General features: G+C 36.4%; 1 protein-coding gene across 2 annotated transcripts in view; it reads left to right on the forward strand.

Annotated features, from left to right (window-relative positions):
- LOC134744249 (uncharacterized) overlaps positions 1–18,901 on the forward strand; it is a 45,377-nt gene extending 26,476 nt beyond the window's left edge. The window contains exons 3-5 of one of the 2 annotated variants that reach the window (XM_063677996.1): positions 3,311–3,425; positions 12,534–12,649; positions 13,481–18,901. In XM_063677996.1, the coding sequence (XP_063534066.1) occupies positions 3,311–3,425; positions 12,534–12,649; positions 13,481–13,602 (353 nt within the window). In that variant the 3' untranslated portion in view covers positions 13,603–18,901. The remainder of the gene's footprint in view (positions 1–3,310; positions 3,426–12,533; positions 12,650–13,480) is intronic. The other variant, XM_063677998.1, reaches the window with a different exon arrangement.
- The last annotated feature ends 408 nt before the right edge of the window (positions 18,902–19,309 follow it).

Raw genomic sequence — 19,309 nt, forward strand, 5'->3', positions numbered from 1 at the left:
CTAAATAATAACTAAGCAAAGGCCTAGGATTGCTTAGGTCTCAGGCAGGTTTCATGTTACGCGTAATGACTATGACTAATGAGATGGCAAACCTAATTTCACATACGTGTTAGGTTAATTACAATTTTGCCATCTTGCAAACGTAATAAATTTAATATAGTTAGGCGGACAAAAACGGCATGCTAAACAAACAAGAGAGCGAAAACAAAAAACTAGAAGTTAAGTTATGGCTCTATTTTCGAGGAAGTTAGGTACAATGCTTGTACAAAAAACTAAAGCCCACTAAATTCTCCAGGAGGATAAAGGCCGTCACTGTACACAACAGTAGTCTAATCTAGAATCTCAGCACGTGATCTTAAGGTCTATAACACAATACGGAGGGGTATCTACTTTGGTCTGTTTGAAGGTCCCTTTTTATAGTTCTTCGTTAGGCATTGATGATTGGTTAGAGGTTGATGAAGCCTGTGACAAATTATACAAGCTTGAAATATTTTTAAATCAAAAGTATTAAACCGTTAGTGGTGGCAGTAATTTAGTGCGATATACTAGCGCTGTCCAGTCCAGTCCACAGAGAACGCCTTTATTTGCCACGGCCGGCGAGCGTCCGGCTTTACAGCTTTACATGCGTCTTTTCTCTTGCTCGTTTCAAACGAATTAAGAGACATGTTCAGATTTTGAAATATAATATCTTTTGGGTTCAAAATATTATTACGTCCCTCTCGAATCTAAAGGGGCCCACTGATTATCAGTCCGCCGGACGATATCAGCCTGTCAGCTGTTCGGAACTGACAACTTTTTGTTCTAACTGACAGGCTGATATCGTATCACTCCGACAGTCGTCGGGCCTAGCTGAGTTTCTTGCTGGAGTCTTCTCGGCTAGGCTAGGTTGTAGCGAACCAGCGACAAAACTCCCATTAGCTCGATGCCCTATACACCCTCAGATCAGGTTGAGACCGCTCAACCGATCTGCGCTGGAGCGAAAACTCTTTAGGAGTATTCCAGCGTAGCAAAACCGTCTCGTGTGATGCGGAAGGGTCCTGGATTTACCCCAGGCTACCATACACAGTTCTACCGCTCTAATTGCCCTAGTGCAATAGAGCCCAAGTCAATATCGTCTGGCGGACTGAAAATCAGTGGGCCCCTTTACTATAGTAGCCGAAAACCAGAGTGAGGACCGCGGTCATATCATTATCTGTCTCAGTCTTGCCACGATCAGGCAAGTGTGGATGAATAGTTTTACGACCCCGGTCGTAAGTTTGGTTTGCAGATACTATAGTGGCTGATATCAAATTAATATCATATTTTTAAAATCTGGACATCTTGGATTTTCCACGTTAGACTACTGATGGTAATTTTATTATGGTATCCAGTTTTTAACACTAGAGATAAATTGTCATTTAATTTTCTTTGTATTACGTTTATATACCCAACTTCACAGACTGGAAATAGAATTTTAAATATTTTATTTCGAATGATAAAACCCCCTAACATGTCTTAATAAAGTATCCATAAAATCGCATAAAATTGTTCATTCAAATTTACTCATTTCGTGAAAACGAAGTGTTGATTCCTTTATAAAGGAGACAGGCGTGCTCTATTGAGACTAAAATGAAAACAATAGATAGTAGCATGGCCAGCCGCATTGTTCGCAGAAGTATCAGGAGCAGCACACCTTACAAAGCCAGTCATTGTGCGGCGAGCCTTGTCCTAATTTCCCTTTATTTCTTCATACAACAATATAATAATAGGCGGGAAAGCGAAACAAGGAAAATTGACGTCAGGCGCCTGGAGGAAAAAATTGCTTACATACGACCCAACCCATGCTTTTACGACGACTATGACGCTAAAAATACTTTTTAAATAAATTAAATGAAACTAACGAAGTTAAATATTTATATTTAGTCGATTCATGAAATCATGATACTCTATCAACAACTTCTATGTGACAAATAGTTATAAATGCGGATAACTCTTCAATAACTATCATCTTTTTTTTTCTTATTTGTTGTTTGCTATTTTTATTGAAAAAGTTTGGCATTACGTTCAGAAACTTAGAGTTCTGAACATATCCCACGAATCGCACTAACAGAAATAGTTTTACACCCAGTGACATGAACAATAGATTTATTTTATGTTGCTAATTTAATCCAAGCTACGTTGGATGAGTCGCCAGTACTTTATATGCAAAACAGCCCCAACGTTACCGTATTATTTTTATAATACGTAAAGGCGCTGATGGAACATTGATGGCCTGATGATAAAAATAACTTCCTATTACGAACACAGGGCTCTGTTATTTATGTTAGACCCCGCAAAGGAATGTTATTTTTAAATGTGTGGCGTGTAATTTTTAACGTAGGTTATTATATACACAAGTATTTTTTGCAGTTCTGTTAGGTACATATAGTAGATATTTTTTAGGTACGCACAAGACCATGACTGTTTGATTCATTAGATTTAATTTTGTGTTCTAATCTCATAGTAGCGACCACACTGAACTTAAGATAACTTGTAACTTTTATAATGCAGTATTTTGTTTATTCGCTCAATGTACGGAAAGCCGTAGTATGCAAAAGTCATTTCAATAAGACATGAAACTTTTTAGGGTTCCTTACCCAAAGGGTAAAAACGGGACCCTATTACTAAGACTCCGCTGTCCGTCTGTCCGTCTGTCTGTCACCAGGCTGTATCTCTTGAACCGTGATAGCTAGACAGTTGAAATTTTCACAGATGATGTATTTCTGTTGCCGCTACAACAACAAATACTAAAAAGTACGGAACCCTCGGTGGGCGAGTCAGACTCGCACTTGTCCGTTTTTTTTAATATCGTGTGTCTTGTGTGTGTACGCGCCCCAAATTAGCAGATGCACTTACTTATACAAAAACTTTTATCTAATACGGGTGCCATATAAATTGTCTGTTAATTTTCCAGCCACGGGAAATAGTTTGTACTAGGTAAGGTACTGCTTGCTACCAGGACAAGCAATAGTGATCAGTTAAACATTACTGAGGGTCGGTTGCGCCAAACCACCTGTCACCGTTAAAAGCTTCGCTAAATTTCATATAGGAAGTTTCACAGTTCATTGCGTATCGATGTGGATCAGTCCGCAAATTGTCGTTGGTGGAACTAGGCTTAAACATTTTTACGAGCGTAGGGTGTTGTGTGTCCTGTAATTTAACGCTACATTAAAAATACCTAATGGCTACCATTATTTTGTGAGCATTGGATGTTGTGTGCGCTATTCTGTGCGTAGCTCATAAGTCAGACTGTCAGTTGACCAAAAGTAAGCGATATTTTTTGTGAGCGCAGGGTGTTGTGTGTGCGCGCCGCAGGGCAGCGCGCAAGGTGGTGTGCAGGGCGGCGCGCAGGTACCGCCGGGCGTGCCGCACTCCACCGCGCAGCCCGGCCACGGCGGCGTCCGCAGGTACGGTCACCGACCACACTTCATTTACCAGACTTATTAAAGATCACCCCCACACTAGCGTCCTTTGAGCGTCGGCGTCTAGTTAGCGCTATGGAAAATGGCGTCGCTGCGCAGTTGCGCCAACGTTGCGTCGAGCCGAGTTGACTAGACGCCGACGGTCGGGAGACGCTAGTGTGGGCTGACCGTTAAACTCGGTTATCTCAAAGCGACCGGAGTAAATCCAAGTTATTTCCGCTGTTATTAAAACAGTAATCAATATAAAACTTGCGCAAAGCTCTATTCATTTTGATATTAGGTATATCCCCGAACCTTAACTGCCTCTTTCCATGGTTTCAATTTTTTAATTTACAGGCAGCATCAAGTATGTAACTGCCAAATAGGCAAAATACAAACCTCTGTTACCACAGTAATAAGAATATATGTTACCATATACATACTTAGCCACATTCGTTGCCAGCAATTTCTTGTTTAATGCCGACTGATCAAAATATATGTATAGATATGTCCCTTTAATAAAATGTAAGTGTTCAACAGTCGTTTATTCCATAAACTTCACTGAGATAACAGAGTGCAATAGGTTAATTATATTACAGAGCTGTAGATGTACGATCAACGTCGGTGAATTTTATTATATCTAACAACTATTGTACATTAAAATGCTATATAATAGAGTGGCCTCAAAGTGTGAATGAGTGATTCTGATAGTCTGTTCCTACATATAAAATGCTCATAAAAATGAGTTAGCCACAACCACTTATGCCTGTTTAACTAAACCATAATAAATAACTAATGGCATTATGCATAAACGCGCTACAAGCCTCAATTAGTTATTAATCGTTTGTCATAATCTGTCAATATGACTTATGTATTTGTAAGAAAGGGACAAAACAAAAATGAACTAATCGAGGGTTGTAACGTTTTATGGGTTATAATTATAATGTAAATACATCTTTGAATTCAACTATTATTTAAACGCGGTAGGATGTATGTTAACAGAAAAAAAAACCGGCCAAGTGCGAGTCGGACTCGCGCACGAAGGGTTCCGTACCATTACGAAAAAAAAACAGCAAAAAAAAATCACGTTTGTTGTATGGGAGCCCCACTTAAATATTTATATTATTCTGTTTTTAGTATTTGTTGTTATAGCGGCAACGGAAATACATCATCTGTGAAAATTTCAACTGTCTAGCTATCACGGTTCATGAGATACAGCCTGGTGACAGACGAGACAGACAGACGGAGAGACGGACAGCGGAGTCTTAGTAATAGGGTCCCGTTTTTACCCTAACAACCATATACTACCTACTTTGATCGGGACATCAACAGCTTAAGTTCAACCTAGGTCTAGGGGCCCATTTTATAAAAATCCGTTATCCGTTCGGTATTTTATAACCTCTAAGTATATCTCGTAATTAATGATAAAATCGTATTAATTAGAATTTTGCTGAAACTCAATTTGGATATCATAACATTAATAACACTGTGCCCTGGCAAAGTTTGTGGTGGACGTACCGTTTCTAGTTATAAGACCTATTGTAAACCTACAAAAGCAATAAAAAAATGAATTATGAATCGTTGCTAGGTACTCACCAGATTTAAAAACTGCTAACATTCTAATTGATACATATGTGTCTACTCCTTCCTTAACGCAGTTGAGGAACATTATTTCGACAACGACTATGTAACGGATATTTATTAGACCGATCTTAAATCTCCAATACTTATAAAACAAAAATTTTAATGACTAGGTTCCTACTTACTACATAATATTTGTAAATCGTAGGAACCACTTACATAGTCGTAAAACTCGGGAATCCAATAATAATCAATTTGTCACGAAGAGTGAATACTCCCATGCCTTCTCTTCTTCTTCTTCTTCGTTGCACTCTTTACAGAGTGGTCGTGGCCATTATGTAATCTTTTGAGCGACTCGTTTAACGATACATCGCCATTCCTCCCGTAGAGCTGCTTTCCGTGAGCATGAAATTCGCTTACTGTGGCCGACACACTGGCTTTGATTTGGTCGGTCCATCTCATTGCCCTCCCATGCCTAAGCTGGAGAAAAGTTGTTAGGTATAGATATCGGATTCAGGGATTATAGTGACGGTGGAAAACAATGTTGCACATCGGTATTATATGGGTAAATTAATGCGTTAATTGCACTGGTCGTTCACCTAATTCAATCGCCGAATGCCAATTGTTTGTTTGCCCCACCTAGTGTGATTGTCACATTTTTTCTGAGGACCAGGAGCGGCTTCCGAATTTGTTTTTGATTTAATAATGATACCTTTAGAGAATTAAACTCGTGATAAGGAAAAAATAGTAAACGTGTTATTCATAAACGCGCTTCATCTAAAAATAAAGAACCTCGAAATGCCGGGACGTGTCCCAAAGGCAGGTGTGTTCAAAGTTTATTGTAAGAATTTCGCTTGGCTCGCTCGTTAGATACATAAGTAGGTATGAGCGATATGCACGGGTGAATGATAACAGACAGATATTAAATTAGCATCAGTTTAAGTTGGAATTGTTCTCCTATATTGGTATCAAGAATCCAAATGGCAATAAAACGAGTCAAGTAGGTATAAAATTAATACAGGGTAGCTTTCGCATATAAGACATGTGTGGCTGTCAGGCAATGTTTGTAAATGCACACAATACGGCAGTTCTGAATTACGCATTCGTGACGTAAACAAATAATCACTAACTGTCATGGCATACATACACGCTGATATGTATACTTACATAAGCTGATCCGGGTATATTTCGAGCTTAATGCAAATGCAATGCATATTAATATGTTTTGTGAGTTACTAATATGTATTACACATACTTACACGCTTTATATGTCTATGAACCTGATGAGAGATCGCTGATGATTGGACTGCCCATCAAGACTAAAAAACGATATATTTATGATTTAATACATACATATACATACATGAATTCAGAGAACAAAATAGCTGTAAGCTACATATACGATTTTATTTACTTAGATTTTTATAATATTAAACATTTGTGGAAAACACTCAATTTTCAAATTGGCAGACGTTATTCTTTAGAAGCGGATAATAATTAATAAGTATACTAATACATCTAATTTTTAGAAGGTAATTATTACGTGTTTATAAAAACCTATACTCATTACTCATATCAGTCAATACTGAGGACGTCAGAGCCAATTTTAAATTAAGACGATGCATTGGTCGTCCTTACTAAGAAATAATCTTTGATGGTATTCTGATTTATTGTATCTAAGTAACTTAGCATGGAAGATGAGTTAAACCCCAAAAGGTTTCCTCAAAATCCCAAAGCCAGAAACATTACATACTTACGTAGTCAGATTGAATAAGGTATTTGTTCTGAACAAGAAGTTTCTCGGGCGAGTCTCACCTGAACCAATAGAGACCGGTAGCGCGTCAATAAAGTTCACCCTGCCATTTAGTATTCAGCGTGCTCGGATGCTCCAACTTGCAAATATATCTAATATTTATGTTAAACTTTATTGCTTTTTAAATTCCAGTAAACTGTAACGTGGAATAACTTTAAAATAAAATATAGAACGACAAAAATTGTTTATGATAGATAATTTTGCTGTTAAATAAAAGTCAACTCATCTTCCCATCATCCGACAAACTTGCTCATATACAATATGGCATTTCACGGCCTCTGTAATGATCTCTTAGTGATTATTGTATTCTTTGGTAATAAAATAATGTACTATTGTCTTTATTCGAAGTATAAATTACTAATAGCGTTATTTATAATCGTCTGTCAAATCTAACAAACCGTTGATAATCGTTTGCCCATATCCGTTATTTTTACATTTGTGTTTGTTAGAAACAGACAAAATTTAACTTTGTAAAAGGTTGCTAAGTTGTATGAATAAGGAGAAAAAATTATATATTTTATGTTTCGAATGCAACAGAAACCAAAATAAGTAAAATAACAAAGTAAAAAAGGAATAATGCTCGTTTGAGTCGCTTAACTTCAAATTCGGATAAATCCACTCTACCCTCTTAGAAAATATCTACCCCATTACCTTTTCTTAATACCAAAATCGCTAAATCTAACAGTTGGATTTATCTGAGTTTGAAGTTAAGCGACTCGTTTGTCCTCCAGCATATATGTTAAAGAACTTCCTTATTTTCAAAGGAAGAAAAATTATGGAAGTAAATTGAATAACTCCCTCTGTTTAATGAGGGCTAACGCGTATGAATTCGCCGCTAGGGGCGCTATTGTAGATGGTAGTCTTTTCAATAGTTCGAAATGTCAAATGTCACTTGTCACTTCAGTGACTGACAACTGTTCTTTAGTCTTTTGGTCCACCATCAACAGAGGCGCCAACTGGTGAGCAAAAAAACGATAGCCCTCATTGTGTGCCCGTATTATCTTCAAGCAAATTACAAATACATAGCGAAAACCATCTTCTAAAACGTAATTAGCGATGCCGGCCGTTACATGCAGAAAGCGTCTGACTTCTGCAAAGTTGTTAATTAATTTAATATACCTATACATGTAGGATTATACAGCTCTTCGCAACTACAAATGTTAACAAGAACTCAGTATAGAAAACTACAGCGTGAAAGATTCCGTAGAAAAAAAATACGAATCATATACAATTGTAATATTATGATTTAAAGGCGTCCAATTTGAATGAAAATAAAATTGCTACCCTATATGTTACAAATGCTATTTAATGAATTTAGTAATTAGCTGTGAGTGTTACTGTTATTGAAATTAATCGGATATTTGTTCGTTTGGTTCTGCATAATCAATATAAATAAAGCGATTTCGTTTAACGCAATATCATTTCGAACCGAGCTGTCTAGTTTCACAATTCACTAAAGCATGTTCAAAGCGTAATGAAGGTAAATGGCATGTCAAAATCCATCCTCTCTCACAAAGATTCAAGAACCTATTTTGTTATCCTATTCGTGGTTTCTAAACGCAAAAAAACCTCGAAGGATGTAAGAGGTTTTTTTGAAGTAAAATTTTCTTTAGGCGCGACTAAGAGGGTCTCAGATTTTTTTTCTGACGGAAGTAACGCTCAGTAGTGACACACGCACAATAGGACACACGTCAATGTGCCAACATAGCGATAAACGTCATTGTCAAATAACTTTTACTTCAATCGCGCGTAAAGATTACACGCACACACTTTTTTTTGTTAAATCGTTGGTTTAGTTTTATTTAGTTGGTATTAAAATTCTCCTTAAACTGCATGCAATGAAGTGGATGTAATTAAATGTAAAGTACTGCATTCATTGCCGGAGGAGACCCAAGGGAACCGTTCACATCATGTCTCATTGAACATGAATCTGCTCTGCGGTCAACGGTGGGCAGCCCCTACGTAGTAATCATGAAACATAATTAGCTCCATGCATGTTTTTTTTTGTAATCATAATTTATATCGTTTGGACAGACGTGAAAAACTAAAAATACTTTTGTAAACTTTTACATTATTCTATTAAAAAATATTTAAAATGTTAAAAAATTGTGAGCGGTTGTAACGCTCATAATTTTTGGCGCCAATTCGACAGAGCGTGATGACGTCACACGTTGGACGGTCGAACTGACGTCTGCTACTAATGACATTTATGTGAATTAATCTGTCGAACGCGTGACGTCACGTGACGTTTCGTGCGTTTCGCTCACTAATAATTAAATAAATCTTTATTTAATATTGTCTTCGGTTACCGCGATAGTTACTCATGAAATAAAACTATGAAAACGGATTATATACGCGATATAATCCGTTTTCATAGTTTTATTTCACAAATCTTTATTTACTTGAAACCGAATACATTATGTAACCCTTACTAAATTACAAAATAAAACTTATATTAGGTTTGTAACAGTTTCATTTGGATTGAGCCTCTGTTTCCTGAACTAGGACAAAGCCTGTGACTCAGGATTCAGTGATTCCTCCGAACTAGCTTTTCGCGGGCAAATTTTTGTACTTGTTATTTATTATTTTAAGCAATTGAATGATAATTTAATAACGGAAATGCATTTTTAACAACATTTCGTTCAAATATAAACTTCATGCAGGGGGCTAATGACACTATTGTACATTTACAAGAAAAACAATTAAATATGCAAAATTGACAGTTTAAGTGTTAACACGACGATCTGAGTTCTGATTGTATATTTAATTATACCGAATGTAGGTACTCGTACGTAATGGTACAAAATCTAGGTGCTCATTATACAAGTAAAATTCTTTTTAAAAAGCCAAACAAGGGTCCCGAAAGCTGTGTCTTTATATGATAATGATAACTGATTGCTCGAATGCCTGATCTTCTTGGCTTTTTCACTGTTGGAGAATACATAGGAAAGTTTCATACATCGGTACAAGTGCAGTGAGTGCTACGCCGTAGACCACACGTCGTAGCACGTAGCGCGCCTACGAGTATGCTGTCTCGAAGCTAGGAGAACTTCCCAAGCAATAGTAGATTGTTAACCAAGGGATGAAAGGCACCCATTTCTGCCGAGGTATTTTGGTGCTCGAACGCAGTGAGAGCGCCAATAGTTCGAGGCTGAAATGATGCCTTTCACCCGAGTTAAACACTCTACTTTTCATTTCGAATACGAGGAAAGTAAAACGAATGTGTTTTTTTTAAAACATGACTAAGTATAAATTTTTATAGTATTTCTTGAGGGTACTTTCAATTAACAATTTAGGCAAAAGTATCGTTATTTATGGAATGGAGAGTCAAATATCAGAATGAAAATTGTATAATAAATCCATTTGAACTCAAATTTTAATTGCTTATCGTAAAAAAGTTAAAAAAATCGTACTTCGAACGTAAAATGCTCTAGTGCAGACACATATCATTTTCTGCACACCTTTTAGAACAACAACGACCCTCTTTCAGAGCATGAGAAATGAAAAAGTTTTTACACTACATATGGTGCTACTTTCTCGCACTAGTGCGTTAAGAGCACTTTTCGTGCATATGTCGAAAGTTTAAAGGGCCATATGTACTGCAAAGCGTTGTACGATAAACGAGAAAGTAGCACCATATGTACTGTAAATAACTATTACAGTTTTATTGACTGCTTCTACCCTGTATAATAGGTTTTTTATGAAAATCACGTACGTTACAAATGTATTTAATTATTATTTATTATAATGTCTTCTATTTAATGTAAATTATTGATATTTTTGTAGGTAAACTAGAAAGAAAATTGTATTAATAATTAAAATACTATCAAAACCTTAACATAGGGTGCCGCCGTCAGCGGGACAGGGCACAAACTACCGGTGGTTAGGGCCACAGAATGAGACGCCACCTGAAAATAAGTAATTTTTTTAACATTTTTTTTATGAAAATATGCCACTAACAGTATGACATATAAAAAATATGACGTACTGTTATATACAATACACTTTTTAATTATACAATATGTACAATCTATAAGCACCAATGCATATATATTATTATAATTACGGCAACGATTAAATAAGTAAATGTAGGTAAAAAATTCTTTACATAATTAGATAAATAACCGCACAATATTTATATAATTAGATAAATTATAAACATAGCATATTGAGTAGTAAGCGTTGAGTTCATTTTGATTATGATTAGCTTATTTGATATTAATTCGATATCCGTAGCGCTATTGATTGCACCAATAATCGCCCACGTACTCCGTGGAATTCTAATCACGGTGCACATGCTCAATATTAAAATTGCATTCCTGGCGTTGCTCTGCGGTAGCCGTTAACGTAAATTATGTACCCGAATTGCCTTGCATCGGAGGGCATTCTTAAATGCAGGATGTTTAGTTAGAAATTGGAGTAGTGTTGTTAGGTGCGGTGGTGGCCGACCGTGCTGTGCTAGTGCTAGTGCTAGCGGTATGTGGTGGATAGTGATACAGTCGGCCGGCGGCTCGAATACCCGTTATCTCGCCCCCGGCCTCACTTTTGTGTGTACGCAACGTACCGGCTCTCTTTATGGATCCCACAATTTTTCTTATATTCTACTGTATGTTTCTGAACATAACTGTTTATTTTTTCAATGTCACATTACCAAATATAATGTCACGTAATGTAATATTTCATTATCTGCTACGAAATGGGTGCGACGAGACAATGTAAGTAGACCGTAGTACATCTACAACCTATTATCTATCTACGTTCAGCAAGTTTTATTTGTACAACCCTATATGTATGGGAACCAAACGCAGAAATCGATAACGAGCGAACCATCGATTGTTGCCGATGGATGCAGATTGTTGTAGACTTCCGCTGCATGACAATACAATATTTTTGATATTTTATTTGCACGTTTGACTCACCAGTAGTATTTGTATTGGGAACATAATGTTAGTGTAATATTATAACGTATGCATTTCAAATGTAACTTTTTTAATCAGGATTTTTTAATATACTATCGTTATTTTAAAATAGAAGCTCTTATTTACTTAAATTATGTAAATTATGTTCCATTGAAGTTCTAAATGATTAAAATAAATCTATAATTTAGTCAAATAGAACACGACGAAGTTGCGAAATTGAATTGTTTTGTAAAACATAATTCGACTAACAAGTTATTGAAAAATACAGTAGACATTTTACAAAAACGAGCGAACGAACTCGCGTCGTCCACCGACCGAGCTTTGATAGCATTTTATTTGTGTGTTATTGTTTAGCAAAAATAAATTCAAGTTGCTTTAGAGTTTATAATATTACAATAATATTAATGTTTTACTATTTTGTCACGGTAGTTTATGATTACATTCGCATGCACCTTTTTACTAGGCGAATCCCGCACGACCGCAGTAAATGTATTATGGCCGGAACATGGCAACAATTCAATTTCGCTTTTTGCTGTAATTACGTCATATCCTCAAATTTGTATTGCGCAGCTTGGCATTGAAAGTTTTGGCTTCACGCCAAATATATGATCAACGGCACCTTTGACAGTTATGCTGTCTCATTACGAGGTGCACAGCGGGCGAACATCGGCCTCACACCAAGTCGCCACTCTTCGATCTGCCGCGAGGTATTCGCGCGCTGTGCACGCTCGCATGAGTAGGTACATGTCGAGGAGCAGTCGAGTGTTGATGCATGCCAACGTGTTCGTATTTTGTACGCAGATTCAGTCAGTATTCCAGAGGGCGAGGATATCGCGACTGGCGCACTCGTGGAGACCCCACGCTCATCAACTCACTCTGGCGCAGTCGGCAACCACTCGGTATCCGGAAACAACTTGGTAAGATCTACATAATTACTACAGCAGCTTGCTGACAGATTACCAACTTGTATCCTCAAACCAATATTTTTTTTAAATTCAATCAAGGGCACGGGTAAACTTACTTACATACCTAGGCTGCGTCCTTGTTCTAGGTAATGCTACCGCGCGAGAGTCCAAGTGTATCACATACTCGTTAAATTTTCTAAGCTTCGCATTTAAACGTGTTTAATACCATTTGAACTTACGCATTATTTTTATAGATATATGGCGCCAAGTCCTAAAATAAAAAAATCTGTACATAAGTGAAAGTACTCCTTTTTTTAGGGAATCTAATTTGAATAAATAGTTTTGAGAAGAAAAATATCTGTGGTCTGCGAACAACTCTGAGCACTGTTTATTTATACTGATGTTATGTTTTTTTTTTAAATATTAGTTCACATTGTACATTCATTAAATTTTCTTCCATTACGTAAAATTTACTTGACCCCTAGAAATAAATATGATTACATAGACCCATATCACAAAGTATGCTTGTACAACTCTGGAGGCGTATTCTGATTGTAATTACTGGTTATGGTTTGATCTGGATATGATCTTCAACCACAAACTTCACTTTTGTCACTGACAGATCTTAATACCCATAACAAATCCAGGTAAAATTCATAACCTGTTATACAATCAGAATACGCCTCCTGGTGTCCGAATCAGTTATCAATAGAAATTTCACTCTATAGCAAGGCGTCACATTATATGAAAGTTATTGAGTGAAATTGTTATTGTTAGAATTCAGTAAGTAGTGTAAGTACATGCATACTTCTAAAAAGCTAATGATATATGTATCGTATACAGGGAACGCGGAAGTGTACATAGTGCTGGCCCTGCTGATCGGGTTTGTGACGGTAGTGGTGGGGTGCTGGCTGTCGGACAACTGCTGGTCGCCGGAACCGGAGGACATCCTGGCGGGCGGCTGACCCGTGGCGGCGGGCGCGTGCACGCACGTGTAGCGCCCGCCGTCGGCCGCGGGCGACCGCGACAGCCCGTCGGGCATGGGCTCGCTGTCTCCCGTGCTGCCGCCGCCGCCCGCGCGGGCGCCCGCCTTGTTCCACGCCGCGCGCCACTTCTGCCTCAGACTCCCCTGCGACAGAAGGACCGAACCACCGGTTTTTTGACCCGAACCGTTGCGGCCCTCTTGCCGCATACATGAAAAAACTAATGGCAATCTCATCTCGACTATAGCTAATGGCGGAGTGTGTGATAACGAATAAGTGATTAGAAAATACTAATTGTTGTAATAGACGTTTGAAAGCGCGTTGTAGATAGGTACGATAATAAACCAGACGTGGAAAGTCTTTTCTGAACTTTAAACGGCGACAAGGTGTCATTTTAATGAACTGCAAGAGCTTGGGGTAAGATTATTTATTTAATTATGAATACAAGTATGTATGTACATCAATGTAAAGTATCTTATTGTAATAATACGAGACGATTTTCCTATGCGCAGGTGAGCGCTCGGGATTATATAGCGAAGTAGAAGCTCACTGTATTATCAGATGTTTCCCAGTAGGTAACGCTTCTAGCGGTCCCTCTAATTTCCTGGACTTCACCTGACGCAACACTGAACTCAAACGTGGTGCGACTGCGTCTCCCTTTGTAATACTTTACTGTTGTTTCTAAAAGTATGTGCCTTGAAACGCTTTTCTCGACTTGACTTGTAGATTAGAACGAGTTTTGAACCATTTAGAAGAAATTTCTTCTCTCTGTCTGTTAGGACAAGTAATCCCATAAGTGCATACACATCATGACCGTGCCTTTACCGTTCTATAGACTTTGAGAGGGACGTAATTAACAATAGGATTTTAAATTACGCTTTTCTCCATTTGAGGTAACCTACCAATGATTGCTTTTGAGTTTGTTGAGTTTTCAATGCGCGGTGCATCGTTAGCCGCTCGAGGACAAGAGTTAGGACCAAAGTCTTTTGCTACTTGTGCGTCAATTGGATACAAACAGTTCTAAAATCTTCACAATAGGATAAGAAACAACAATGAGAGACAACGACATGTACATCTAAATGTAGAATTTTGAAACATTTTATTGGCGTTTTTACCTTAGTACCTAAAGGTTTTTGTAAAACGATTCATAATGGTTACCTGCAAGTAAATTAAACGCTTGTTCAAAATAATATTTTTTAGCTTTCTGGATCCATCCAAATTAAAATAATGATTTTTACAAAATTAGCTTTGGGATAGCGCCTGCCAGTTAAATAGCTTAACGATTTAATTAAATAAACATTCCTACTAGAAAAATACTAAGTACCTGTAAGCATTGTAGTGTACGAATTCGTTTTAAACTGATGGTTCAGATAAAAAAGATTCCTACCTACTTTGTACAAAGTACTAACTTTTCGAAAACTTTTTTAAACGTGCGAAATGGAAACAAATTCACATCAAAGCAATGAAAACCTTCAATCGTTAAAGGAAGGAAAAAGTTAAATAAAAAAACATGTTCGATGCATGATGATGATGCTTCGTCGCTTCGAGCTACCCAAGCGACGCGTCGCGTCGCGTCGCGTCGCGTCTGAGAATAGTTCCCCGTCGCATGGCGCTCTCAAGAAAGAACCCATGAGTCATCGGCCCGACTTACTATGAACGCCTATCAGCCGATCGTGTGATGAAGATGAAACATTTAAGCGCAAATTGAAAAACCTTTTGTTGAATAACCCTCTGTACTCTGTAAATGATGAGTACATGGAATTGCATTAGAAACGATATACCGTCAAATGCGGTGAATAGGGACGGCGGGGGAATAGGGACAAGAACCGGAAATGACATTTACCTGATTATTGGAAAGAAAATATCTATCACCAATTATATCTTGCGATTGAAAATAATAGTTGATTATATTCTTTTGATAATAGAAACACTGGAAAAACATGAAAGTCGTAATATATTGTCACACTAACAGTTTAAAATTGAGTCTGTCAACGAATGGTTGATATGAGCTCCAAAACTTCCTTTAAAAGTAAAGGTTTTACTTGTTTGTTTCACTTCTGATAGTGAAAAATTGGTGTGGCATTAATTGAGAATATATTAACTACATGGTAAGTATAAATAATCTTTGTTTTGTTAGCAAAAAGTGTCAAAATAGAGATCCATGAACATTTCGAAAAAACACGAGGTGTATAAGGACGCAACAGGGGTGAATAGGAACGACTGAGGGGTGGAGCGGGACACCTCTGGTAGTTAATAGGGACGCAATAAGTGGGAATAGGGACGCTAAAGGGTCAATAGGGACAGGGCTGCCAAAAATTGTTTTTAACTAGAGTTATTCTTTATTTAGTGTTTTTTGATAGATTAGTACTAGGCACTTGTCTCACTTACACCAACTTAAAACAGGCGGAATTTCTAAATGGGATATAGGTAGGTATATAAATATATTAAGTAACTGTTTTTAATTATTCCGATTTTTGTTACTTTCGTCCGTATAATAAGCCCCGCTTAATAATAAAATAACAATTAAGATTAATCATTCTGTGGTATTTTTATAAATATGTCTATATTTAATTTATGATTACCTACAAATAATTAAAAGTTTAATTTAATCATAGTTTTATTCGGGTTTTAACTTATAATATTTACCTAATCATATTTAAGTACTTAAGTACAATAAACTATCTAGACCAGGTACTTACCTGTCAACTTATTATATTTTGACAACCCTAAGCACTTGTCCCTATTCGTACCTAAGTCGTCCCTATTCACCCCGGATCCAGTTTGAATCAAAATGGCCTGTTTTTTTTTTTCAAAAAAAGGACATTAAAACGCAATTATTAATATATTATAACACTCGTGCCTTTTCATTATATTATCCGACTGAGTTAAGAAGGTAACTGATTGCTAATAATATGCATGGAAACGGAGCCTTCTTTAATTGGTCGGAGTGGCGGGCACCGACGCGCCCGACCCGACCCGACCGCCTGCCGCGATTATTTACGTTGACATTGACTTTAATGTTAACTTGGTTTATATTCAATTGTTGGACATGTTTTTCTGTGTACATGACGATCCTTATCGGGAGACACAATTAATTTTATTATTTTAAATTTATGATGTATTGTTTGACGATCATGATGATGGCGAACATACTTATAATTAATGTAGCAAATTTATAGTGTAATTTTCATCGTGAAATAAAGAAATCTAATCTAATCTGTTATCTTGCAGTCTTGTTTATTTCCTTTCATTCCTTTTAATTAAATTTAAGGACACCCTAAACAGTAATAAAAACCTTTAGGTACCTTCAAAGTGGTCGTAAACGTGTTAAAACGTAAAAATACCTTGGCTACTCATGTAATCCACAAGAGCATTATTTCATATCAATTACCACCTACTTTCGGTTTATTGCTGTTTCTGTGCCATTGAATTTTAAAAATTGTGCTGTTTTTACATTCCTATTTTTTTATAAGAATTGAACGTAGAATATTGCCTTACACTTAACATTTATTTATAAAAGCGGTACCTAAATTAAGTTTTATAATGAAGGGGGTAAGCATTTTATAATATATTATGAGTATTCTATTTATATATTTTGTGCAAGTCAGGTAACAAGGATTCTTAAAATTCGAGGGCAAAGTAAAAAAAAACGAGGCATAGTCGAGTTTTGTTACAACCGACCCCAGAATTTAAAGACCTTATTATGTGTCGTTGCATATAAACTTTATCTACAACGCCAGAAAAACTCATTTTTAATGTTTAAAAAAATTGCAGAATACGGCCCTTTACGACGAAAATATCACAGGGTTCTAATGTTCACAAGAACGCTGTTATCGGAGTTCTTATAAAAAACAGAACACTGTCTATGTTTTATTAATAGTTTATTATTATAATAATGCTATCAGTTATTTATTTGAATAATTTTAGTTTATATGTATAGTATCAGGTACTTAGAAATGTTAGATTGAGAAGATTCCCCATTCCGATACCCACAAGAGTAATATCGTCTTATAAGGTACTCAAGTCGCAATACGAGTATGTGAATATAGGGAGGTACATATGTATAGCACATTAGTTATCATTTAGCAATCATTGTACTTTGTGCCAAACTTATAATAGTAAGTATTAGAATCCGAACAAAATTAATTTTTAAATTTTTTATGCATATTAAATATTTTACATTAAACTCTATCATAGACTATGGCTAAAATGAATAGAATGCTGTTCATAATAACACGAATCCATCAACATTGTATAAAACTAAAGTAAAACCCTAGATTTTATTCGTATAGACATAAGAAACCCGACTGAATAGTCAACATTCATAAGAATTAATCGATTGTAGATAAGCACTTTATTCCAGTGGATAAAGTAAATGAGTGTACAGAATTAGGCAAAACACTACTTGTGTTATTTGATAAAATCATACGTTCGTCTTTGTTATTCGATCTTAACACTAAATGTATTGTGTCTTTTGTCTCAATGTTTATAAATGTGATTTTTGTTGTAAAGGTATATTCTAGACCACAGTTCCACATACCTACTTAATACATTGCTTCATTTTAGGCTTCCTAAAACCCCAAGACTTTTTTGGTTTATTGCTTACATCTAGACTTTTTACATCTTAAAGTTTGTACTCGTATTGTCTCACTAACTTACCGATAGGAGACCACGTGCAAGTCAGGATCAGCTAAATCACTGCAAGTATTTTCAGTGTCTGAAGTGAATAGATTTCCTTATTAAACGTACAATTATTTTTGCCGTATAAACTTAAAACTAAACGATACTTTATTCTTCTTAGATACCCCAATTATTTCTTATTGATAATGTGTAGGTACAAAAGATATTCTTGCTACGTGTTCTCTTACTAACCCCCTACACCTTAGCGTCCACAGCAGTAGTATTTATTTATCTCCTGTTTAACTTTAATATTAGTTGTTATTGCATTCCTGTAACAGAAGTTTGTGATACCTACCTTATAGTACCGAAATAATAGCAACTTGGTTTTACGACTAGTGTGGTAAGTATACAGTTTCAAAAATGTAATCGTCAATTTACATTGTGGTGCATTGTATCTATGACATGCGTTTTGTGCACGCATTATAAATTCGATAATATTCTGGAATCTGGAGTGTTTTGTAAGTGGATTGGATTTCTAGTAAGCTTGGCTGATTTAGGAATTGATAAAAAAGTAAGCTCAACATGATCTTAGCGATTCATGATAATGTATGTACTAAAATAATTTATCGCAAATACTTAATATAAATGTATAACAAACAAATGGTTTTATTTATTTATGTATTTACGACCTATTTATTAAATTGTTAAAACAGGAATAGCAAATTTTTTGAGCCGTGTTAGCAGTAAGTAGTCATTTGTAAAAATATCAAATACTTTTAATGCTTTAACTGCTGGCTTGAACACTAGAAATCTTGATTAATTAACGGGCATGGGATAATTTTGAGCGTAACTCAATGCAAACCGTTCCATTGAAAATATAGGACGAGGCGCTCTCGGAGCAGCGACTGTGACACAGAAAGGCTTTCTCGCCTGACACCCTACACCGCACTATACGTGTAGGTACTCTACGTAGTCGTTATTCTCATCCAAGTTATTAAAGAAACAGCCACTCATTGCGAGAGCAATCGACTCGAGTTAAGTGAAACACATTTTTACGCGTGAATGTTAC

This window comes from Cydia strobilella, chromosome 9, assembly GCF_947568885.1.
Source record: "Cydia strobilella chromosome 9, ilCydStro3.1, whole genome shotgun sequence".
NCBI lineage: Eukaryota > Metazoa > Arthropoda > Insecta > Lepidoptera > Tortricidae > Cydia > Cydia strobilella.